Here is a 25,628-nt window from a genome sequence, read left to right as displayed (position 1 = left end):
ATATCCTTTATAGATATCAGAATAAAAATTAGATATCACTAAATCTCAAAACTATAATCCCTAATATACAATTATCTATTTTAACATATGACATTATATGAGACTCAAATTTTCTAATAATGTGATATATGTCATTTTTTTTTCTCCTTTAGTGGAATGAGATGTTGTTTACTATTTCAACCAACCTAATTCATGAGTCAAGCTCATAGAGAGCACAAGGACATGATAACAATCAAGAATGAACCAATTAATTTGTTGTAACACTTTGTCTGATTCTTCTTCCTTGGTTTTGATACATTTGGCAAAAGGTTGAAGTATATTTCTATATTATCAAAAGCAAACAGATTCATGATTAGAATTGAGTGGACAAGCTGCAAGTGAATCAGAGTAGTTGTGGATATGTCCTCAAGCATTTCACCATTTCTTATGGCACTTTGGAGGAGCAGAAGCTAAAGTAGACAATGATGATGGATGAAGGACCCAAAAAGATATGATAAAATATATGATATGTTCTCCTACATTTCACTTCACCATTCCTCATCCCACTTTGGAGGTGGGGAGCACACAGAGGTTTGAACAACTTTTTTGGCTGACAAAAATGACTTTATTGGGAAGGTGAAGCTGAAGAAGGTTCAGGTTCATGTTCATGTTCATGTTCATGCAGGAAATCAACAAGTGGAGATGAATGAATGCCTACACTCACAATGGTGTCAATTTATTCCACAATAATTTTTTTGAGGTGTGCATCATAAATAATGGTCACTAGTGTTGGTGAAGGTTAATCTCCTATTGATAGCTCCTTCAACATGAATGAAAAAAAAAGAAGAAAACATCTAATTATTTAATTTGCATATATATAGGCAAGGAATTGGTGCCCTGATGTGTAGGGTACCTAGTTTTCTTTACTAGGTGTTGACCACCATACCTAAAATTAGGTAGGAACATGTGATGTGTCTCATCAATTACATGAGATTATACTTTTTTAATGTTTGATAACATTGGACATTTAGTGTGGTCCTTGAGAATTTGCTGCCATTTCATGTGATGCATGATGGAATATGGGGGACTACATGGGAATGCCTAAATGGCCCATTTGGTATGTGATTTAACCTGAATGAGAATTTTTTTGTATTTTATTTTACAGAGATAGTGAGTGAGGAGTAATCTCTCAGATGTAAATCTCCACTGTTCTTTGTTGCACATCTGAGCCTTTTCTGCTTTGTTTAGCTCATATCTATCTCCTTGGTTGTGTGTTTTTTGGAGGGGGGGGGAGGAAAAGAAGTCAGTGGAGTCATCAAACAAAACTTGTGCAACCCTGGCCAACAAGAATAAGAGCATAAGAAAAAAAGAGAAGCTTTCAGTTGTCCTTCAAAAGGCAAGGTGATGAGGAGCATCAAGCATCTCAATCTCAAATTATATTACAAGGGAATCATCATCTTTATTGATTCTGTCTTTGAATTGTCCAATATCATGCATCAGCTTCAGCCAAGAAGAAGGTCCAAGTGGTGATTTGTGGATACTTAAGTTCCCAAGTGGAATAATAGATAGTTACACTGCCTTGGGATCAATATCTGCCCCTTGGTGACCATTGACAATGGAAAGGACCAACCAGGTTGGTAGTCAGCCGCTCTGTGAGATGAAAGGTAGATCATATGATATGAGAAGATCTAACACCTCTGTGTTCCATGAAATGTTACACATTTAGTATACAAAGACATAAGAAATACTTTCCTTTTTTTGGGTCTTTTTCTGATATGATGTCAAATATTTATTGTTTCTTTTAGCAGTCAAATACTACATCCTCTTTCAGACTCAGTTTTCATAAACAAAACACATACATCAATACATCAGAAGCTCTTCTTGTTGTTGATGTTGTTGTTGTTGCAGCAGAACTGATGGACTGTAAGCTTGAGATCAGTAATGGAGCTCTTTAAGCTCATCGCTCTCTACGTGCCCTCCTCCGCTTACTCCAACCAAATCAGAGGAGGAAGAAACAGAGCATGCCTGCTTCAGCTTCAGTTCCTTCACTTCCTCCACCCACAAGCTGTAGCTCGATCGCGGCGCCATTACGTCCACCGACACCTCTTTCCTCTCCATCAGCCGATTCGCGAAGCTCTCGAAGCCATTGATGCTCTCCCAGAGCTTCACCAGCTTCGCGGGGTTCTTCTCCGCCCGAGCTCTCTTCACGCATTCCCTCGCCTCCTCCACCTTCGCCCAGAAGCAGGAGTCCTGCGTCAGCCCCGCAAACTTGCTCCTCCTCTTCTTCCAAGTCGCCGCCTCCCGGACCTCCTCCTTCCCCTCGTTCCACCACCTGTCGAACACCTCGTACCTCCTCTCCCGTCCATGGGGCAGGTAATGGCCTCTGGTCTCGTGCAGCTTGCACCGGTAGTACTCCGCGATGTCGAGGGGCTCCACGAGGAGCTTGTAGAACTGCGCCGCGTTCACCCACTTGCTCCGCTTGTGGAAGTCTTGGGGGAGCTCGTTGTCCTGGAGCTTGGCGAGGAGGCCGTCCCAGAAATGGCCGAGCTTGATGCGGTTCATGTTCACCTTGGCGTCCCTCTTGGCGGCCTTCCGGTGCTTGAAGCAGTCGTAGTAGCCCATGTCGTCGTCGCACAGCGTCTTGTACCACTCGATCTGGGCGCGGCATGGCGTCACCTTGGCCAGCTTGATGGCGAGACTGGCGCAGTTCATGTTCGGCCGCCGCCACATCCTCGTCTCCAGGCACTCTCGAGCCTCCGCCGCACCCATGTCCTGTCGTCGTCTCAGAAGCTCAACACGGACAGAGGAAATACGAGGAAGACGATGAAGAGCACAGAGCAGTCATCTACCTGGATTCGGATCCCTGATGCCTCCAAAGCCATCGACACCCCGGCGCTATAGCCAGATGATCTTGTTGGCTCTTCTTCGACGCGGATGCGCTTCTTCGAGAGGACATTCTGTGAGATCTCCGCTACGAGATCCCCATACGAGATATGCTGCTCCTCGATGCTGCTACTCCCAGGATCCGCCATGAACGTGAGGTGAAGCAGCTTCACCACCATGAGCGGGTCATCGATGCACGCTGCGCCCTCTGGTGAGCACAACGCGTGGTTCCCAAACGGGCGATAAGAGCTTATCTGCTGCTGCTCCGCTGCTGCGACGTGCATTCCGATGAACCGATGCAACTCCGTTCTCTGGTCATCGGACAACCGAAACGAAGGCCTCGAGAACCCAGGATACCGCACGGCGAAGTGCCATGACTGCATCAGATCGTAGACCGAGGTCACCAGATGAGGCGGCATGGAGTTCACAGGGCAGAGGAGCAGCCTCGGCATGATGTCGTGCTGCGCGACGACATGGCAGAACCTCCCGCTCCATCGCTCCCGCAGAACCGCCCGCGACAGGGCGTCGTCTCCAAGCAGCGGGCTCCCAAATGTGATGCAGAGGAGGGAAGCAGGTGACGGGGAACTGGAACCAGAGGAGGAGCAGAGGAAATGAAGGGCGACGAGGGAGGCGACGCAACCTCCCATGGAGTGGCCGGTGAGCACCACCGACTTGCTTCTGGTCTCCGACACCAGCAGCTGGCCATGGCAGAAGAAAGAAAAGATCAGAAGCCACGTCAAATACGATTGGTGCGTAGCACCAAACAAAATCCAAAGAACACAACAAGATCATGTGCTGGTGTAGAAGGGAATCAACCACCATGGCCACTGGCGTTGACCCTGAGATCACAGTCAATGTCTTCATGCAGACAAACTGAAATCATGGCAAGCTTATTTTGTTGGAAAAGGAGGGTCAAATTTGGATCGAGTGTCATCATAAACACCTTTCACGCCAAGGACAACATCCACTGGGAGCATTTGTTTTGGTGGAGAAGCCATTTTTGACCAGAACTTTTGGGTCTTGCCAGTCTTGTTGACTGAGCTTTTCACCACAGGATGCCTCACCTGTCTATCTTCTTCACCATGTAATTTGGCTTTGCAAAAGAACGATGAGGATGCCATGGCTAAAACCATCTTCCATATCAGAAGAATTCATGATGTTAGACTTGGAATTCAGAATCACCTCATAAGGTTTCACTTTATAGAACATGCATGCTGTGATTGTTGACTCAAGAAAGGGATTCCTTGTATCTCATTAATGGTTCTCTGGATCCCAATTATGCATCGAGAACCTAACAGAAGAATTCTCAACTCATAATTGGATCCCAATTATGCATGCTGTGATTGTTGACTCAAGAAAAGGGTGTCCTCGCATATCTCAGTAATGGTTCTCTGGATCCCAATTATGAATTGAGAACCTAACAGAAGAATTCTCAACTCAGAAATAGTGAATTAATCGTACTAGGATAGTGACGAGCTCACCTGGAACTCAGAGCTGTTGTACAAGGAGAGAAACAGGTGGAGAGCGGCGGCCTGGACGAGCACCGGCTGCGCGTCGTCCCCCTTGCCTCCTACCAGTGGCGCAAATAGCTCCTGCCCGCCGCCGGTGGAGATAGGAACCGGGCCGAAGAGTTCGCCACCGAGGCCTCCGGCCACCGACGATGACAGAGCGCTGGTCTGCGTCCCGGAGAAGGCGACGTAGACCGTGTCGTCGTGGTGTTCGACGACGAAGCTCGAGTTGCTGGCATTGGCGTGCGTGCAGTGACTCCAGGACCGTACCAGCAGCGGGGAGGACGCCAGGAGTGCCCCCAAGACATGGCTTGTCTCGAACCTTTTGGCCATGAGAGCAAGTCCCAAGAATTCTACATCAGATCCTTCTATTGCCGAGAGAGAGAGAGAGAGAGAGAGAGAGAGAGAGAGAGGATAGTTTCGTTTACTTACATGCAGTGCTCCTCTTCCCTACTGGCATCCGAGCCCATCCCAGGACACTGGAGATTACTGCGAGAAGAACAAGAAGTGGGTTTGGTTCTCAGTCTTACTCTTCTTTTAAAGATGCATACTGGTCAAAGATGGGATTGACAATTGGAATTCAAGATTTGACCGCTTTGTTACACGAGTCAACAATTCTTTCTTTGTTCATATAAATTAGTGGTCAATTCTTTCCCTATTTTCTTCTTCGTATAAAGTAGTGGTGCTTAAATTAAATCTGAATCCTCCAATCAGTCCATCAATAATTTAGTTTTGAATCGAATCGATTCAAGTTTGAGAGGATACTCTTTTTCAATTTGGTTAATTGATCGGATTGATATTATAAACGACGACAATTGGTGACAGTGGATGATTGTAAAAGACTAATCTTAAGATCGTCAGCTACTATACTCTCTATCGGGAGGAGTTTCATTTTTGTATTCATTTCTTCCTTATATATCTATTTCTTTTTTTTTTAAATGATATTTATGATTTTTTTTTGTTTGAGAATGTCAATCCAATTGGATCAAAATTCTGGTTTATTTAAAATTTATATATTTGTTAAATTATTTAATATTAAAAATTAATTAATCGAATCGTTTTTTATTTTTATTTTTTCAGTTTAATTTGATTCTCTTCGACTCTTAGTGGTTCGATTCAAGCCGGTTTGAATACCCTTAATACAAAACGTTAATCGGGTTGGCTCAAAAGATGAATTAGGGTAAGAGGAGTTGACCAAAGTATGAGTTTTCTATTTATTTAGGTTGAGAGTTTTCTGTGGGGATTATGGATTAATTCCCACTCAAAATTTCTTATGTTTTTGCCATAGCAGGACCTGAAACTTTATTAGGGAGGAAGAGGAAAGAACAATGTGTGCCAAATAAATAAGATCTACAAAAAAATATATCAGAAAAGCAAGTTCTATGCATGCTTTGTGGCTCATCAACACCTCATGTTTCTTTTTTTTGTATTGATAAACAGTAAATGATGAAGGTAGATTTTAATCTAAAAAATTTATGGTGATCTGATAAGTGTGCCAAGTTGGGGTATAATTTAAAGAACCATATCTAAGGTCATACATAGTTGATGAACATACTGTGAACAAAATCATTTATGTATCCTACATACTGATAGAATGAAAACATTCTCATAAATTTAGGGGATCGGCAGAATTCTTTAACTCAATTGGCTACAATAGAATGAAAACATTCCACTTCTTTTCTTCTCATGGATAAAAGGAATTATAAATTCATACACAATAATGACATAGAAAAAATCGTGTTCATATTAAGGAATAAGTACCTGCCATGGTGAGGTTTGAGGCAGTGAGAACCATCGAGGATGGAGAATGCACCACCTATATGGCTCTGGGGACCCGATCTCTGTATACACTGCTGATCTCATTCTATCTTCACCTTCTGATGAATGAGACTGGGTCTGCAGTCGTGTTCCTTCTTCAAAACCGAGAACACGAGACACTGCTCTAAGGAAATACAAAGGAAGATGATACATACTGCACAAAAAGACAAGCTGTTGGGTTATATTTATGTTGTATGGGTTACATTTATGTAGTAAATGGAAAGCATAGGCATGATGTACTCAAAGATCACGAGTTGTTATGTGTCGGATACAGAAGAACTGGTATTAACTGCTGCACAACATTCCTATTTCATGCTTGTATATACTGTTCAAAGGATAAACTAAAAGATACAGTTCTTGGTGTATAGAAGAAAACTTCTAGAATTATCAGCAGACTCAAGAGACCAAGCAAGCACCACTTTCCAGTATCCATGTCTTCATCCAGCCTAACACGGAGACCCTGCCTCATCGAGTGAGATCTTGGCCAGGTAACTGATATCGATTTTTGAGGACTTCAATTTTGTCCATAGCCTGATGTAGAATTCGGTGAAATCTCCATGGGTTCATCAGCACTGAGCTCTTCTCTTTAAGCAACACCATGTTCATGGGAAACGGTTCAAATGATGATGATTCATGGTAATCACAACCACACAACCATCTTGGACATCTCTTGCCTATAGATCAAGGGACATACTTCATCAACCTTATTTGGATGAAGTTGAGGTTGTTGGGTAGCTCACTCAACTTGGTATTTGAAGTATAGTACTGTACAGAGATGTAAGCGACAGGGGAGCAGTTTGGTATGTGACCATCATAGTGCCTTCTGATCGAGTCTCTCGTTCCAATTTAAGCACCTGATCAGGCTACGGAACCAATCGCCAGTCTGATCAGATTTATTTACAGTTGGAAGTGGGTGTTGACTCATTGCTATGCGAATGGAATCTCCTTTAGATAGTTGTTGTCTCCTTTTGCCATCAAAAGAAACCCATGCGTTGCTTCTCGCATCTTCTGGAATCTGGAAAGGCAGCAGTCATAATTCAGTCGGGAATAAACTATATCAAATAGTTGATGGATGAAGACTGCAACACAAAATGCACAAAATCTTAATCTAGATGACAGACAATGGAAAGCATATATTCTTACTAGCAAATTGTATCGATGCCTAGAATGGAGGATGCACAGTATGTAACACCCCCTTGATTAGTCCCACATCGAAAGTGAGCAGGATTAAGATTGACTTATAAGGGTCTGATGAGTGTACTACTATCAACTTCAGCTTAAGCATTTTGGTCGATGGTTTAGACCAAATGAAGTTGATAGGCCAGTTAGCCCATCAGGCTCGGGTCATGACATTTGGTATCAGAGCCGACCAAACATTTGGGTATGGTGAGGGGGCTTGAGTACGAAAGGACTACCCGTAGACGGAGTAAGAGGACTCGTCACGGCATGGAGCCACCACTAGGTTACGCCTCACATGCACTATGCTAGGGTTTGATCTGGGTTATGTTGGGACTTGGCGAGGACGTCAAGCCTTTGAGTGGGGGTGATTGTAACACCCCCCTGATTAATCCCACATCGAAAGTGGACAGGATTAAGATTGACTTATAAGGGTCTGATGAGTGTACTACTATCAACTTCAGCTTAAGCATTTTGGTCGGTGGTTTAGACCAAATGAAGTTGATAGGCCAGTTAGCCCATCAGGCTTGGTCATGACACAGTAAGTCCAATAAAACTCATTGTACCTTTAGGAGATGTCAAGATAATGCATAAACTCAAACAAAACAAGATGCTTTTGCCTTTATTTCATGATTTAACAATTACAGCTTTCAAAAGAGCTGGTGCATTAGCTTTTGAGAAGATCTTTACAGTCTCAGTCTCTGGCCTGCATTAAGAGCCTGGAATGCCAAGATGGTTGAAGATGTGACCTTGATTTTCTTATGGCCCATATCCAATGAGAAATATACCTATCAACTAAAGCTCCTGTGAAAGATGGTTCACACTAGCAACAATTGCCATGCCAATCAGCATTTTGTGATACAGGTGAAGTAGTAACCAAGACATGCTATACAAATCTGTACAAGTGTCAACATATAGCAGCACAAGAGCAAGCCTTCTGGCATAGTACAATGGCAATCCTGGCACAAGTGGAATCATCTACACAGATATGTGCTTAGTAATTGATGTAGATATATTGATGCAGTAAAAGTCATATTTATTGAGTTATAATTACACAATTTAGTGAGGCCTACGGAACCAAGTTGGATGACAATCGACTATATGATTGATACATTGCGATGAGGCGCCTGAATACATTTTACATCCACTATGTCATATGAAAAGCAAAATATGTAACAACAAATGCATGTGACTTAGTTCTTATGAAGGTCTGCCATACAGAATCGTACCGTCCGGTACGGACGGTACATACCGATCTGATAGGCTACTGGTACGTGGACCGCCCGCTACCGGACGGACCGTGACACAGTGCTACCGTGTACACTGTAGCAGTGCTATAGTGTTGGTGTACCGTTCGGTACATCCTAGTGTACCGCTCGGTACGCCAGTACCATACCGTACCGAACCAACCTCGAAACACCAGTACGGTATGGTATTGCATACCTTGCTTATGATAACATATTATCTACTATAAATTTCTTGCATTTAGCCTCCAGCTATAAGTACAAGAAGCAGCTATGATGCCCCAACCATAGGGGTTAGCTACATAAATCTTTTTTTACCATCGTAACTCTGTGTAGAAAGTTATCCTTATTCAAATCAAGAGCAATCAAATTTCCCTTTATTATCTCTAGTAAAGTTTTCTTTTGATGTTAGTCTCAACCTCTTTTGTCCCACTAATCTTGATCGACTTTACTAAGTTTAACCATGAAAACTCTAGATTTCCTTTGACACAGTATATCGTTTTAAATGATTTTTTTTCTTGTTTTACCAAATTGCTTATGAAGAAAGCATTTCTCATTCTACCTTTCTCTAGTAAAACCATAGATCCAAATTGAGAATCCTAATTGTTTTTTTTTTTATGAAATAAGTTTAATTTGGTGTAGATCCTAAAATAAGTTTGAAATGCAAGTAATAAAGGTGAAATTATGCATGAAAACAAATATCAGTAATAAAAAATTTACATGTAATTCATTTGTCAAATTAAATAAATAATAAACATTACAATCAACAAGCCATAATCTCATGAAGTGGAAGGTTAAAAAGCTTAATGTGCACCTTGACAATCATGTGGTAAGATGTCAACATTTTCAAACAGGGCAAATAGCAGAAAGACAGATAAATATATATTTATGCATGTACTGAAAAAAAAACCAAGTAGGGTCATTAACAATACATTATGAAATGAGAAGGTATTTCGTAATATATATATGAAATGAGTAAATTTAGCTGTAGTAACTATATTTTTATCTTAGATGTTAAACAAAAGAAGATAAGCTATTTGCATCAAAGCTGAGATAGCTTAAATCTATAACACATCTTCAGATGCTAAACAAAATAAGAGAATGATGAGACAATGTCTATGGACACAGAATGAGCAGCCTGACCTTCATCTCAAGCTGTGCAGAATCAGGAAGTATGACAGGTCTAAATGACAGAGAATGTGGGCAGATTGGAGTAAATAGCATGCATGGAACATTAGGGTGAACCTGCAAGATATTACAGATATCTCATAAAACATGTAATATCATATCAGTGTCAAAATTCAAGACAAGCACCACAAACAATTGACTCTTGAATGTGAGTTAAAACTAATATAAGTGAATAACAAGTGTTTACACTACAAAGGACCTCAAGGAATAACAAACCATAAATCTGCAATAGCTTACATTGGGTTTGCATCTCGTAGTTTCTAATTATAATGAAATCCAAAACTAGCATTTAGAAAGTCAAGTGGCTATATCTTTATATGACCTCCAATTCTAAAAGGTAAATAGGTTAATCTTGCTATTATGCAGTAGGCATATGATCTGGTAATTACTAAGAATTGATAAAGTTAAGTTCACAACTAGGTAACATCTGAAGACCTGAGAATCCAAATGCAGTTGGTAATCAGGAAGACCTAGACAAAGCTGATCTGATAAATGATTTATTATATCTGTAGTTTATATTGAATGAGAAAAATGATAAAAAATTGATCAACATAAAGCAATTAATTAAAACAAACCTCTCTAGCCAGCATAAAGATATGTTGCTACCTTCATTTCGACTATTTTAAATGTAAAAATTGATGATGTTAAATGCAGTAGACAGGTGCCATGAAATTGGTGATGTGACGTTTAAGTTTTACAGTACAATCAATCAAACAAGGATAGCTAAAGGAAAAACCACATCAACATCTGAGCATTCTCTTGTCATCCAGGCAAAGCATATACTGTGATGATCTAAGCAGGCAACAAACCTATTTCAGTACAATATTCTTATTCTAAATATAATTACATGCAAAATAGAGGAATACTGCTGCAGCAAGAGGACCTGATGCCAAAAATTGGCAGGCAAGCTAAGACAACATACACTGCACTGGAAAAAACTTGCAAAGATTACTCAAATTTTCATCATTAGGGACTTCAGAGGAAAGCTAGTACAATAAATCTGATATTGTATTTCAAAATTAATTACCGAGGTGTACTGATATTATAAGCTGGTGTTGTGGACACTTGTAAAACCATATACATGAGCCACATATTTTAGACCACACATTAGGGCCTGCTCACATACTGAGATTCGAAGAAAACCAATTTAAAATGGTGACACATTGCAAACTTCATTGGTCAACTTCAGAAAGTACTCGAAAATAATAACACAAAACATAAAATTGGAATCAGGAAAAACTTATCTCCATTCTCCATGTCAATTAAGTAAAATCAATTCTAATTTAAACAAATGGACACGTTTACAAACCATAGATCCTCCAGCAGCTGTTGAGTATGCCGTGCTCCCAGTGGGCGTTGCTACTATAACCCCATCACCTTGTACCTGAAAATATTTAAAAAAACAAACAAAAGTTAGAAGAACTTTCTGACATGGATTTTTCAGAGGATGATCACAGAATCCAACAAACACAACATCACAACGAAAGACTGTTGCTTATCAGCATTAGCTCGAAAAGCCATCACTTTGTCTAATCATTGGAACTAACAAGGTGGGTGTGTTTTAAATTAAGTAAATGAACCTTGAATCTGAACTTCATTTAAGGGACGCTAAATGATAGATGAAGAAAAATTAACATAACATAAACAAGAACATTTCTCATACCACGTAAAATAAGATGCAAACAAAAGCGATGTATTCAGAACTAATCAGGCAAGGAAGAAGAAACATGAGAGAAATACAAGTTGACTATGATAATAATAATAATTTTTCAATAAATCATAATATAAAATAGAAATTAGAGCTATGAGCATAGATTATTTTCTATATATCATGGATTTATGAGTCTGCTTAGCAGCAGGCCAGATCACATAAAAATATCCAAAATAAGCAAACAAATCTTTTAACGTGCATAGATGAGCAACTGATGATAAAGTCAAGGAAGACAGCTTGAGCCAACCACATAAGCAATAAGAATGTGAAAATGCAAAAACTTAGAACTAAGGGCATTCAAATTTAATAAGTTAAATTATGTACAAAATGTATCATACTTTAGTTATTAGATGATTATGCTCATAGCACTCGACTTTGCAAAGATACGGGTTAGAACCACGGTCAACTACTACTTCATTCAGAACATCAAACACTTTTCCGGGTACTGCTTTTCCATTGCGAAATAGTTCACAACGTAAACGCATTCGAAGAGTTATATAGACTCCTAGTGTGTTGTTCCCATGGATGACCGCCCTCAAGTCCTTCCTGTACTCCTCAAACTGCAAGAGAATACAATAGAAGCTCATTATAAAATTGGGCATCCTAAGAAGAACACATCATATCAAGTGGAGGAAGGACATACAGTATGTGATGTGAGGAATCCAAGGGATCCCAAATTAAAGGAGACAACAGGAGGGACTGCATCTCTGAATAAGTTTGAAGCATGCAGAATGACACCATCACCTCCCAAACATACCACAAAATCAACTCTCTCATGAAGGTCACTGCACTAACGAGAAAGAAATGTAAACATCTATATGCCTTGTCATATATTTGCATAGTGTTCGGTACCTGGAATTTTGATTATAGAAGGTTTGTATGAAACCAAAACCTGGGATCCTTGCAAATATATCATGCACATCAGGCTCAACAAGAACATTCATTTTCTCTTGATAATACAGAAAAGAAGCAACCTGAATATCCCAAGCAGTATAAAATAGATTATAGACAAAAAGACAAAGTGCAACAGTAGTACATAGGAAGGTATGGCTGAAAAATAGAATTCTGACTTAAAATATTTAACAAAATATCTACTGCAACAACAACACACGAATTTTTTATATAAAAGCAAATTCAAAATGGAATAGATACGAGTGTTAAATTCATTAACAGTTGAATAAAACATGCCATCATAACATTACAAGTGAATTGAATCTTACGACAAATAAATCCAGAGATCATGGAACTCACGATATTAAACTACTTGGAAGAACTCCTAGTCCCATATTAATCTGTGTTAAACACCTGAAAATATAGAATATAGATGGATGCTTCGGTTACTAAGAACTTAAGAAGTTTTCAGTTTTTATTGAGAAATTTCATTTTTGTGCCTGTTTTACATGTATTATTAAAAACTAAATCATCAGGAATTTTAGTTCTTATAATTCAATGTTTTTTCATAATTAAGCACTCTGTTTCATCAATAATCATCATCAGCTATAAAACATTAAAAAATATCTGTAACTATTGAAAACAATGTATTCTTAAGTATTTAGTATTGCAAGAGTTATTAAGAGTAAGTTGTAGCAAACTCTTCAATAACAATAGGTGAATGCTGCTCAATCTTAACCTGACGGTTTGATCTTCAAGCCATATTGCCAGAGGCCTCTATGGATATATTACTAATGCATTCTTTATAAATCATATCAGCTTCCGTTGAGATTTAATATGCTTGAAATGTCAAAAATTAGTAACAACCAAGGACTACTGCATCACCCAAAGTGGTATGAAATGGACGATATGCATCGGTCCAAGGCTGGCCAAATGTGTACCAGCCCATTTTGTACCATTACCAACTGGATTTCTATCAGTATCAAGCTGACCATTTTGGCCCCCAATGGTCAATTTGACCAATGGGAGCTTTATTGGGCTTATAAAAGCCCCTTCCTGTCTCCTCTTACACTCACTGTCAAGCTCCCTTCATTCTCACTCTCATTCTCACTCTTTCTCTCAACTTAGAGGCTTAAATGTGTTTGATCTTCCTAATCAGCTTAAATGGAGGACTGTGCGACAAAGTTCTTCCTTGACAAGTTTGAAAAGATAAGAATTTCAATTTTTGATACCTATAGTCTAGAATTTTTAATCATCTATGGCTTAGATATGCTTTATTCTTATTTCAATTTAATTTATACACCAATAAATATGGAGAAAAAAAAACCAGAAAATAGGTTTTTAATTCAATTATGGCTGATTTTTTAACGAAATTTTTGATTTGTTGGTACCCATTGGTCTACTGACATACCGTGCACTAGAACTAACTGGTATGTACTGGTCTGGCCAAGGACCAATACACCTGGTCAGTACAAAGAGGGCAAACATTGGTATCAACCCCCATGTATTAACGAATGCTAGATATATATTGGTAATTCTAATGGTAGTGACAACTAGAGAACAAACCCATGCTTGCATGCAACTATGCGATAAAAGATGTGAGCACCCCTCTTCCCAACTCCTTCCAGTCACATGCAATTGTTCAAGGTAGGAAGTGTCCCTCCTGACACCAATCACATGCAATTCACGCCAGGTTCCTGTACCCCATGGCTCCTTGAGCTTTGACCTCAACCCTGCATAACTGCTACATGAAGCCAATTGTTAGAGGTTGCTGGCATCTCTCTTATAGCACTCGATTAATTTTCCATCCTCTCTCTTCCTCTCTAGCTCGACTGTCGCTCCTGACTTTCCCACCAGCTCATCCTTATCCAAAGAAATGCAACCATTATGATGTCAACCTCCTTATCTAAAGCACTATACGAGACTCCTGCTAATATAGGATCTTGAGGAAGGGTCAACGTACCTACAAAGAGATCATAACTCGAACATTGGTCACCCAGGCTGCAAATGAGCAACCTTACCATTGTGTAATTTATTCTCGGGTTGGTCACCCAGCCAACCTTCCATCTTCCTTCAAAATTTATTCTCTAGTTCTATCTTCATAAAAACCAGATCAGAGCTCTCGATGTCAACCAAATCAGATAAGAATAGAATCTGGACGATCCAATGATCAGTCGGCTGTTATACTGATCTAATCCATATCTAATCTGTTTACAGACCTACTTGCATGCATGTTTTACATGCAAGAGAATATGATTTACTTTTTTTCTATTATAAACAGGGATTTTATTGTTTGTAAAGCTATACCAAATAAATGAAACCCATTTTAATACTTTGCACCAACAGCAATATCAACCCAATTTACTTGATGTGTCCATAGAAATTTGAGACATATAAATTGATGAAACTATTAATGCATATCTGAATAAAGAAAGGCCAGATCTCCAGAAAGAAGTTCTCATTTGCTTAAGACATTTTTAATCGGATAATTAAAATGGGTTTTAATAATCCAATCTCTGACTGTAGGTTCATTTTTATTTGATTCTAAAATAATGGTTATCTTCAGGTAACAAACATAAAAAGGCATGCTCTATCTGAGTTTCATTTGCTTGTCAAGTTTTGTTTATTGTGTTTAGGCATTTAGGGAAAGGTCAACTGAAATACCATGATGATTCCTCGCAACTAAGGATTTTAATTTCGAATGATACCGCCCGGTACCAGTCCGTCAGCAGATTGGTATGCGAACCGCTCGCTACCGGTCGGTATCATTGATCTAGCCCCGTATCGGACGATACAGGGCTGTATCGGGTGGTAACGATCGATTTTGACCGTCGTCACCCGCAACCCGACGGTATAAACCCAACTGCAATGAGGAAGAAGAAACGTCAAGGGAGAAGTCGCTTGAAGAAGAGAGAGAATCGAAAGAACCTTGACGCTTCCCAATCCGACGTCGCCCTCCCTCGATGATCTCGATCTAGGAGGTAACGGAGAGGTGGCAACTCGGCTTCTTCTTCACCTTATTCTTGCCAAAGGCCAAAGACGCCAGAGACGTCTGCAGCCTTCAATGTCTTCGTCGAACGTCGCAAATGAGGAGAAGATCATGTCTTCTCCTCATCTGATGCGACGAGGAGAAGAAAAGGCGGTGACGTTGTTGATACGCCTCCTTTTTTTTATTTTATATATATATATATATATATATATACATATATATACATATACATATATATACATACATATACATATATATACATATATATATATATATATATATATATCTCACTCAATACACCTGTACCATACCATATCAACCAAAGCTCGAAACATTGGTATGGTACGAAATTACAAACCTTGCTCACAACATTTAAAAGAAAGGTTTGTTGACCGTGAACCATTACACCACTGGGAACTAATTCTGAATAGAAAAATATGTTGGCTCATTGAACACTTGTATATTGCAGATTGAACAATTATATTATTAGCTGGTTACTAATTTTAGTGCACCAAGGACTAGTATAATCACCACATCTTGCAGCCCTCCAATACCATTGTCAAATTTAAGGTAAAAGATTTATTTACATGGCTGATTACTGCCATATGATTCATTATGCAGTTGATAATTGAGATTTGCATTCATAATTTACATGGATTTTTCTTTTTTCAATCTCTGTATATTGTCCTTTTCTATCATTTTTTAACCAAAAGGTCAACCAGTCAAAATATAAGCACACACTTTGCCAACAGAAACAAAATAAAAGTGTTGACACATACCTCTTTGGCTTCTTCCATGAGCGCCTTCCCTAACTTTTTCAACAGTAATGCGGTCTTCGGAGGAGACTTCCACATGAGCATCTGTTGCTGGGTACTTGGATGTGTAAAAGCCAAAGAGGACTCTGTTACCTTTTCTCTGGAGCAAGAAAACCCATCAGTACGAACCAGAAACATTTCAGCTTTCCTTCTTGATTGAATTCTGACGACGCCAGTAGTTGAAGCACACATATCTCCCCCAACAAGAGCCAAACTATCACTCTCTAACTCCATAGAACTTTTAGCATTCTTCTTTTTGCCTTCTCCTGAGGTGATAGAAAAAGCCTGCCCACCGAAGTTAGTGCTCAAATTGTTAACACTAGGCTCAGTAGTGTCATTGTCTCCCAATTTATGATAACCATTCACATTTACATCAAAAGTTGCAGTATTAACATTTTTGCTAAGTTTTCCATTTGTAAAACTACTAGGGTTGACCCCAAGATTGAGATAACCATCACTTGGTTTCTCCTTTGATTTTTCTGACTGTGTTTGACCTGATAACTTGGATTCCATCAAGGTTTCATTACTTTGACCCAGCAATTTGTATGACTCCCCGGTAATAGACAATGGTTCAGATCTTTTCTGCAATTTAATAACATAAGTTTTAGGAGAAATTTCTCTACTTCTAAAATACTCAGTGACTTCTTTCCGGGAGAAAATATTGCAAGTAGGAAACTGTGACTTCAATGGATCACTTCCTGTAGAGAAGTTTGAACATTGACCTGCATTCATATCATGTTTTGGTAGGGAGCTATCCACTAAAGCAAGCTTGGAATTCATTTTTTCATTCTGATGTTGAGTTTCTAAAGTACTTGGAGATGTATCTGAAAAAGACTGTGAAATGATGTCATCTTCCAAAGATATTCCTTCACTATATTCTGATGAGATGGAATCCTGCAGCTTTTGGCTTCCCTCTTCCGTTGCATGTTTCCAAGGTTTTCCATTCAGGTTAAGCTGGTGGGTTGAAACAGACTGCACAGAGGATCGTGTTACATACTGCCTCCATCTTGAAACCATAGCAGAAGTTCTGCCAACCCCTTCTCTGCTATGCAGATAAATTGGTCTTCTATTTGGATCCCCTACCAACATAGCAAACTGCTCAACTTGTTCCATCAAAGGAGCAGTTCCAACTTCAACTGGCAAATTTACTAACTCGATCTTTCCTTGTGAAACAGCCTTCTTAATAGCAGTCAGGTAGTATTCATCCTTGACAACCTCTTCCCTCAGATCTACAATTGTTTTAAATCCCTTCTCTAATAACCAGGCCAAACCTTCATCTGTCACCTGACCACCCCGCCAAAATGCTACTTCAGAATCTTCTGGAACATTGTCTTCTTTTATAGTGGAGAAGTAGACAGGACACCAATTGGCAAATATTGTTGGACAAGGATAGCCATCAGATCGTGAAAATCCAGCATCATAACAAGCATTCTTTAACCTTTGCAGTCGCCTCCAGATATCAGTGCTGTGGCTATCAGAAATTGCCAAATAATTTGCAAGTGCAACTTGCAAACTCTCAGAGCACCTTTTCATTTCACCTCTGAAAACAGCAAGTGGAGGAAGCTTGCCATCCAAACTATTCACATCTGAGGCCTGAAATGAATTCACAAAGGATGCCCTACCTGACAGGACATCTTCTCTACCTCTATTTAACAATGCTAACATGCAGCCAAGTATAGCAACTACCTTGTCTTCCAACAGTGGCACATCCTCAGAAGGGATGTCATATGGAACAGCACACTCTCCAGTTTCTGGGTTGCATAATGTATTCATTATAGCAGAATGCAGTTGCTCTGCAGCTCTAAAGATCCTACAGTATGCTTCCACTTCAGCAATGTCACCAGGTACAGGGCCAATCCACAGCAATTGGGATACATCTTGAGTTTGGGAGGTCTACAATTTGAAAATAAGGATATTCAGCAAGGCAATAGGTACAGGACCAGTCCACAACAATCGAGATGTATCAGAAGCATGGAAGGTCGAGAAATAAAAAAATTAAGGTTGTATCACGGCCACCAAGGTGAGCACAATCTAAAATATGTTATCAACCTTCTACTCTGTCCTAAGAAAGTAAGAAAGCTTATGCATGTATGAAAAAGATCATTGCGGAAAGGATGACCAGTAAAATACTGGTAGAACATAGCAATTTGGAAAGCGGATGGACCGAAGGCTATTAAACGAAATGTTAAAAATGTGATTAAGGAATTAAAGTTCCTACAAGGTTAATAGGTAAAGGTGAACAAAGAAGTTTCTGTTAAGCATCCACCTGAACTAGAGGTTCATCCTTTTTCTTCATCGTAACAAAAAAGAGCATGTTATTGGAGGAAGAAGGTGACCGATCACATATCCCAAACCATCTGACCTTTTCCTTCCTCATATATGATATTACTGGATGCTAATCTTCCCATCACAAAGGTTTACTACAAGATTGTTCTTGATACACTACATTAACACCATCAAAATCAAGAACGTCAGTAAGATGTTGACCAAAACTGTCCAAGGACCTCGATGCGATGGATCGAACTAGGCAGGAAAAAGTTAGCTCCATGTTACTAACTCCCACCTTCTCGCAGAAATCGGACACGAGAGTACTGATGGACCCAATCTGAAGAACAAAGACCCGAACATTACGGAAGAAAACGAACGGCACCTGAGAATCCAACCCAAAAGGGGAAGAGAAGAAATTAGAGAGCCGGGCTCGAGCGGTGACAGCACAGCGAGGAGGAGCCTCATCGAGTCCGGCCTTCCTCCACCACCGGCCCTTCACCGAGGAGACCCCGAGAAGGCCGCCACGGCCGCCGCTCTTCTCGCCGGATGCAAGGCAGGGCTTCAGGGGCCCTCCGCCAGCGCAGGCCACTAGCATCCGATCCCAACAAAATACCTGAATGAACACAAAGAAAGATCGCGATGATCAACTCCACGGCTCCAAGGCACCGATCGCCGCAAGATTCACCACCGCCACCGCTACCACCATCGATGAAGGGCCACCGCTACCACCATCGATGAAGGGGGTAGAGGGAATTGGAATTGGATTGTTGTGGATAGAAGGGTGTTGGGGTCTCGCGCGGCGTGTTATGGGGCTTCTCTCTGTGGTGGTGTGGAAGGGGAAGCGTGAGGGCGGGACACTGCCGTTTCCATCCACACATAAGAGGCGCCGCCGGGGATGGCGACTCGCGCTTTATATCCATTTCCTGTTCTCTTTGGGGCATTCAACCCACAATTGCAGGGGTGCGTGTCTATATATATATATATATATATATATAACTAACTAATAACAATTGTTAGGAGTAATTAACATGAATATTTTTCGATGAAATAATATTTAGAAGGAGATGTATATATGCCATGTAAAAATTGAGAAGGATAATATGTTATTTTCCGATTTTGTAGGAATAGATACGCAAAGGAACGGTGGATAAGGATGACCAATAACCAAGCGACTTGTGGACTTTTATTCTGTGACGAACTTTGTCGCGATCAGTCAGATTTAGTGGATGCTTGCGCGAATTTTAATGCAAACAGGTGGAGAAAGTGAAGATCACCAGGCCGGCGGTTTGTTGGGTTCGGATCTTTTAAAGATCCGAAACCTCATGTATGTGGATGTGGATGTGGATGTGGATGTAATTAGCAGCCCCCGCCCGCATCAGAACACATGCATACTCGGCTCGGGCTTGATTGATAGCATCCAATAAAACGCCGCCCATCTGGACCCAGAACGATTCTTAAAGCACCAGTCCACCTCTCTCCTGCGTACCAAGGCCAGGTGTCATTCATGTTGCCCATCAGAACCCCGCACGAAGCGCAAAAGCTGCGCATGACATGAACAGAACTCATCCGAGAAACACAGTTATTTAAGCCAAGAATAATTCTTTCCTCCTCTCTTTCCACTTTCTACATGTTTTAGTTTGATCACCTGAGAAAAAATAAGCTGCAACATGCTGGACTTTGATGCAGACTCAGCAGCTGAGGCAAATTTGCATATCATCTTTGATTGAAAGCCCAAGATTGGCTGCACCTCAACCAGAAAAGAACAAGGAAAAGATCAATTTTGCAGGAACAAGCAAATTGTGAGCAAGTACAAAATATTCCTCCCTGCAAAAGCTTGACAGTACCAGAATACAACTCGACAATGCTCTTTCAGGTTTCCCTCACTGGAAAAGCTGTTTGCTATATCCTGTAATCCCCTTAGATCCTTGGGGACTTGCATGCATGAATGTCTCCAGTAAATTTACAAGTGACATTGCCATCTCTTGCAATGTCATTTTCTGAAGGTTAGCATGATTCAACTTTATCTCCAACCTTATAACGACTATCGGCAACCTTCAAACCTGATGCCTCCAATTGTCTGCGCTTCTTCACTAGACGATGTGCAGTAACGCGGTCGGCCTGTGCATCTTCATGGTCCGGCTGCGGACAGCATCATTTACAATCGAGATAGAGCTGTAGGAAACAAATATCTAAACTGTTATTGAAGGAAATGAACCATAAAATGGTTGTGTTCACCTTAATTTTTAGAGCCCTGTCAAAACTTTCAATTGCTGAATCAGGTTCTCCAAAGTTTAGCTGTGCTCTACCAAGCGTAAGCCAAGCCTACAAAAGATAAATAAAAAAATGTGTAAGCTTGATTATGTTGAACCCAAGTAGACAGGGTTTATAGCTTGTTAAAATTATATACATACCAAATCACACAGTTAAAAGGAAACTGATGACCACGGACTATAGCTTCTCTTAGGTCTAAAAAAAATAGAAATAGACATAGCAACTAGAATTTTAGGTAACTAACTCACCAATCAATTATGGCCTATTCTTGGTTTAGGTAAATCATTAACCCAATGAGCTTGTTCATTTTTTGGACTCTGATCCATATGGAGATTACTATCTGGCTTTTAACTAATTACTCTTTATCTTGCCAGAAACATATTTAGATTCTGAGATTGAGTAGTTCAACCATAAGCAATAAAAGTTAGCTTGAGTAGTTCATCGCAAATCATTGTGTCAGAACAACCATGGGAATCTAATGACTCCAATGTTAATTTGGTAATAGAGAGTAAAATCCTAATGCATTTTGTTCTCTGCAACTAGATACGAGAATTGGTTATGGTTTGGATCAGCCATGATGGCAGTGGAATATAAGGTGTTAGGAGCTGTAAGAAGAATGAAATAGAAATAAGCTGCAGACTCAAACCAACTATAATCCTAAATCAAAGCAAATTTTGACATCATAAACTGCATACGAAAACCAAATAAAATCCTAAATCAAAGCAAATTTGACTTCATTTCTGTTTTGGTGCCTTGAGAATAAGAACCAGAAATTTTGATTTAGTTTTGGCTTCTTATCTAAGTAAAATCAAAATGAGTTTGCTGGTCACAGCTAGACATTTACAGTTCTAGTCCAGAATGTTTTTTTCATTCAAGCATAGGACTAGGAAGGTTTCAAGCCAGATGATCATGGCTCATAAACATTTTGCCTTTGAAGGTTTTAGAAGGCTAATTACATATTACCCTCTATAGTTAGTTACCTTTGGCATCCGGTCTCTACACTTTAAAAAGTTACATTGGCATCTATAATTATGAAAGTGAAACATATAAGTCCATTTATCCTAACATCGTCAGTTTTACTTACGAAAACACAAAAATAGAAGACAAAAAAAGTAATTTTAACATTTCAATTTGTGGTGGCGAATGACAACGTCGTTGGGGTCCGCGGGTAGCTGCTGTGAATGAGGAGAGCGACGACGAGAGGTGAGACCCACTCGACAACTGCATCGACGATGAGTACGATGGCATACTCAACTTCGAATTTCGGGACCCACATTTTTCTGCCGTCGTTAGATATGTTCATTGGGAGCTCGACAATTGTTTGCCTGTCAACCTTCAAGAGCTTCCTTTCCCGGTCGACGATAATCGCGGCGAATAGAACTTCTTCGACGAGCCCCCCATCTCCCCTTTTTCATACCCATGCCGGAACTAACGCAATAGTGGAGGGAGCAAGAGGAGCTCCGATGACCCCAGCTTCGGGTCAAGCGATCTGCCCAACAGGTTAGTGGCGAAGCGACCACCATCTTCGCAGTGGACGCCATGGCGACCACCACCATTTGCGTCAACACCGACATAATTGCCGAGCGGCGCTGCTCAGTATCTGCGTCAGTGTTGACGCATATGGTGGTGGTCGTTACGACGTCTACGTTGAAGATGGTGACCACCTCGCCATTGATCCGTTGGGCAGATCACTCAACCCGAAGTTGAGGCCGTAGGAGCTCCTGCTGCTCTCCTCGCTACTGCATCAATTCCGGCATGGGCATAAAAAAGGGGAGATGAGAGATTCATCGGAGGAGTTGTATTCACCGCAGTTGTCGTCAATCGGGAAAGAAAGCTTTGGAAGGCTGGTAGGCGAGCGGTTGTCGAGCTCCTAGCAAATGTATTCGACGACGATAGAAAAATGCGGGCCTCAGAATTCGACGCTGAGTACGTCATACTTGTCGTCGACGAAGTTGCCGAGCAGCCCTCATCTCTCGCCACCGTTCTCCTCATCCACAACAACCACCCGTGGTGCCTAACGATGTCATCGTCCGTCACCACCAACTAAAATATTAAAATTACCTTTTTGCCTTTTATATTTCCAAAGCACAGCATGGAAATGTTTCATAGAAAAAGGGGAAACCAAATCACAAACATATTTCATGTCCCAGTCTTCATTTTTTTGTTTTAGGAACAAGAAACAAAAACAATATGCAATGGTTCCTTAGCTTTTAAGGACTTCCACTCTAAGATGGGGCATCAGTGGTTATGTCAAGCCAAGTCAAGTTCATGATGAGTCGATCTCGACATAAAACACAACAACGATCTACCCTAATGAGACCATTAAGTTAAACATATCAACATTTGAACCCTAAACTAACCTATTTGCAATTTAGTTGACACAACATGTGTTTGCAAAATTAATAAACAAGTCAGATTAGACGAGATCAACCTGTTTAACCCAAACATTGTGCTAGCTGAACATTCTATATAGGGACTGTGGTTGTTGTCAAATAAGAATAAATCAGCATAATATGCCACCCCACTATATGAGGAATTGGTTAGGACTTCAAACCCAGAGTCTTATTCCTTCATCTAAAACACTTCCAAAGGATCATGTGACTTCTCGGCAGATAAACTTGACTTCAAGTCAATCACAAATGGAGCTTGTTTTACTTACAACCTAAAGTTGGCCCAAAAATAGTAGTCCAGAGTTTCAAATAAAATTTATTTAATAAACATACATTAAACGGGCTACACAGGTCAATACTTGTTTGTTCAGGTCATACAGGTCATTGAATCATAACAAGTCAATCTGCACATTCAGTTATGGATCACCCAAAGTAATGACCCGAACAGGGACAGGAACTCAAGAGGGTTTGGTGGTCAACTTGTTTATGATGCAAATCCAAATAAAGCAACCCCAGACCGGTTGAATTCATGTTGGATTCATGTCAGGTTCACCTGTTATGTATTGTTGAGTTTTATAATGCTCCTCTCAGATCGTCTGATCACATTTACAATGTTTCATCTGACTACAAAGCAGCATCCATCAAGAGGCATCTACATAAGATTCAACAAAAGGAAAATGCAGAAAAGAAAGAAGCTCATTCGAATATTAACAGCTAAGAACTCATATTTATGACACAATCGTCTACAATGATGGAAGTCAAAATTTTTCCAGGTTCAAAAAAATGCTTTAAAAATTATAAACACCAAATTAAGTAGGTAGTGTCACAGACCTCAAACCATGAGGGTTGCAGCTCTGTAGCTTCTGCAGAACACAAATAGGATAAATGCAATTGTAATTGCTATAGAATCCATACTTCCATCTAATATTTCAAGCATGACTAAAATGCAGCAATAAATATAAAAGAACGTCATTCTTAAAAAAAAGATAAATGGACAGAAAATGATGTCTTATGAATTTAGACACTAGTATTTGTTGATTTCTGATCCTTTGCTGGTGATTTTAACAAGTTACTAACATTCATTGCAGTCTGTTTATCATATTGCACATCTTTGGTGGTGATTTTATGAATTGATATGTCAATTTGCACTATCCAACATCTTGCAAATGATTCATATTTATGTGATTTAACCCAAACCAATATGTATCAGCCGGTATCTATTGGTCTGGGCATAAACCAGGATGCAGACTGCCCCTTTTTGGCTGATCCAGGCATAGAAGAGGGCTTACGGCCCGATTTCAACCCTTTACCAGTCCTGAACTGGTCTTATTGCATGGTTCAAGGTTTTTTTTTTTTCTGTTGAACCTTTTTCACTATTTGAGATTAGGTTTTTGACAAATCATTGAGATGAATCATCTGCCTTTATTTGCTAACAAACTTCTGTAATGGTTGAAAGCGTGCCAATGAACTCTTCAGATACCTAGAAGCAACTACAATGCTGACATCCAAAGAAGAGTTGAAAATTGTGGAGTTATTCAAGAAAAAAAAAATTGCAAAGAAACCCTAACTGGGGAAATTTTCAGCTACATAACGGATCTCATGGTTTTATAAATTATTCTTATGCTTCTTGGTTCAAAGCAAGAAACCATTTTTAACAAAGGGCAATAAGAGAGTAACATGTTTAATGGCCGTCTCTGAGGTGGGAAAGTGTCATTACCATAGGTGGGTCAAATGCAGAACAAATTAACAACCACCTCATATGATTAAAGTGCATTTTCCCCTCTCTCTTCATGTTAATAAGATTGACATGACCAGAAAAAAATAACTAGCATGGTAAGGAAAGAATTCAGAAGGCTAAATGTTAAATCAGAGTCAACAACTAACATGGTAACAGCCAATATGTCACATAATGTATGAATGCATCACACATGAACTTTAGTCTAAAATGATCAGTGTGAAGAAAAAGGATCGACACATACGAGTGGCTGCTTTTAAGGCATTCCATGAGTCACCTAGTTCAAGTAAAACCTGTGCCTTTTGTTCATGGAGCACAGCATTTTTTGGTTCCAATGTCAGTGCAGCCTCCCACTTCCCTAAAGCTTCATGGTACTTTCCATCCTAGAAGTGAAAAAATTTAGCAGCAAGTTAGTAAAACTGTAAAACTGACATAATTTTTCTAATTAAAAGCAATGGACAAAAGGCAGCCAATGCCATAAACAAAAGACAATCAATCAAAGTATAATTTCCTTTCTTCCCCAAATAGCATAAACTTTGAAAAGGCTGTTGATTGTGAGATGCAATCACAAAGTTAGTGTCGCTCTTAAACCTTTCTACAACTTTCTTTTCATTATAAGTGCTCTTGAGACTAGTTTATCACTAGGAAACCTTAGATTTAACCATTTTGAATATGAGAAGTTAAAAACACTCTTGTTTCCAAACATACAATGAAAAAAAGGTGAAATTTCACCTTTTACTTTCTGACTGTTCATAAAAATAT

General features: G+C 39.9%; 3 protein-coding genes across 5 annotated transcripts in view; all 3 read right to left on the bottom strand.

The window, feature by feature from the left end:
• Window positions 1–1,658: 1,658 nt before the first annotated feature.
• Window positions 1,659–6,294, bottom strand: LOC103976604 (lipase-like PAD4). Its single transcript, XM_018822301.2, has 5 exons — window positions 6,132–6,294; window positions 4,803–4,859; window positions 4,344–4,692; window positions 2,829–3,560; window positions 1,659–2,751 (listed from the first exon to the last, which is right to left on the bottom strand). Exons 2-5 carry the CDS (start codon window positions 4,838–4,840, stop codon window positions 1,915–1,917), a joined length of 1,956 nt encoding a protein of 651 aa, XP_018677846.2. The 5' UTR covers window positions 4,841–4,859; window positions 6,132–6,294; the 3' UTR covers window positions 1,659–1,914.
• A 107-nt stretch (window positions 6,295–6,401) lies between these two features.
• On the bottom strand, window positions 6,402–19,397 carry LOC135606203 (probable NAD kinase 2, chloroplastic). Of its 2 annotated transcripts, none has more exons than XM_065097094.1 (8): window positions 18,853–19,397; window positions 16,167–18,095; window positions 12,360–12,481; window positions 12,151–12,292; window positions 11,846–12,067; window positions 11,106–11,180; window positions 9,752–9,853; window positions 6,402–7,203 (listed from the first exon to the last, which is right to left on the bottom strand). In XM_065097094.1, exons 1-8 carry the CDS (start codon window positions 19,063–19,065, stop codon window positions 7,000–7,002), a joined length of 3,009 nt encoding a protein of 1,002 aa, XP_064953166.1. In that variant the 5' UTR covers window positions 19,066–19,397; the 3' UTR covers window positions 6,402–6,999. The 2 variants fall into 2 exon arrangements, with proteins under 2 accessions (XP_064953166.1, XP_064953167.1); XM_065097095.1 differs by having other exon boundaries at window positions 19,084–19,397.
• A 769-nt stretch (window positions 19,398–20,166) lies between these two features.
• LOC135585734 (uncharacterized) overlaps window positions 20,167–25,628 on the bottom strand; it is a 6,377-nt gene continuing 915 nt past the window's right edge. Inside the window, exons 2-6 of one of the 2 annotated variants that reach the window (XR_010484713.1) lie at window positions 25,111–25,249; window positions 23,963–23,994; window positions 20,706–20,792; window positions 20,315–20,609; window positions 20,167–20,211 (exon numbers count right to left, since the gene is read on the bottom strand). Coding sequence is in view for 1 of the 2 variants with exons in the window: in XM_065097093.1 (XP_064953165.1) it covers window positions 20,475–20,609; window positions 20,706–20,792; window positions 23,963–23,994; window positions 25,111–25,249 (393 nt within the window). In the remaining variant the exon portion in view is untranslated. The other variant, XM_065097093.1, reaches the window with a different exon arrangement.

Source organism: Musa acuminata, chromosome BXJ2-2 (assembly GCF_036884655.1).
Source record: "Musa acuminata AAA Group cultivar baxijiao chromosome BXJ2-2, Cavendish_Baxijiao_AAA, whole genome shotgun sequence".
NCBI classification, from domain to species: domain Eukaryota; kingdom Viridiplantae; phylum Streptophyta; class Magnoliopsida; order Zingiberales; family Musaceae; genus Musa; species Musa acuminata.
The sequence above is the reverse complement of the archived record's forward strand: the minus strand, read 5'-3'. Positions and strand labels throughout refer to the sequence as shown.

What these genes read in the sequence shown, in the direction of transcription:
- LOC103976604 (XM_018822301.2), bottom strand. Translation starts at nt 4,840, where the DNA reads ATGGGCTCGGATGCCAGTAGGGAAGAGGAGCACTGCAT. An exon ending in AGGGAAGAGGAGCACTGCAT is followed by an intron (nt 4,693 to 4,802) that starts GTAAGTAAACGA and finishes CATGGCCAAAAG; the next exon opens with GTTCGAGACAAGCCATGTCT. An exon ending in ACAACAGCTCTGAGTTCCAG is followed by an intron (nt 3,561 to 4,343) that starts GTGAGCTCGTCA and finishes TGCCATGGCCAG; the next exon opens with CTGCTGGTGTCGGAGACCAG.
- LOC135606203 (XM_065097094.1), bottom strand. Translation starts at nt 19,065, where the DNA reads ATGCTAGTGGCCTGCGCTGGCGGAGGGCCCCTGAAGCCCTGCCTTGCA. An exon ending in CTTTTGGGTTGGATTCTCAG is followed by an intron (nt 18,096 to 18,852) that starts GTGCCGTTCGTT and finishes TTCAAATTGTAG; the next exon opens with ACCTCCCAAACTCAAGATGT. An exon ending in ATAATCATCTAATAACTAAA is followed by an intron (nt 11,181 to 11,845) that starts GTATGATACATT and finishes AAATATTTTCAG; the next exon opens with GTACAAGGTGATGGGGTTAT.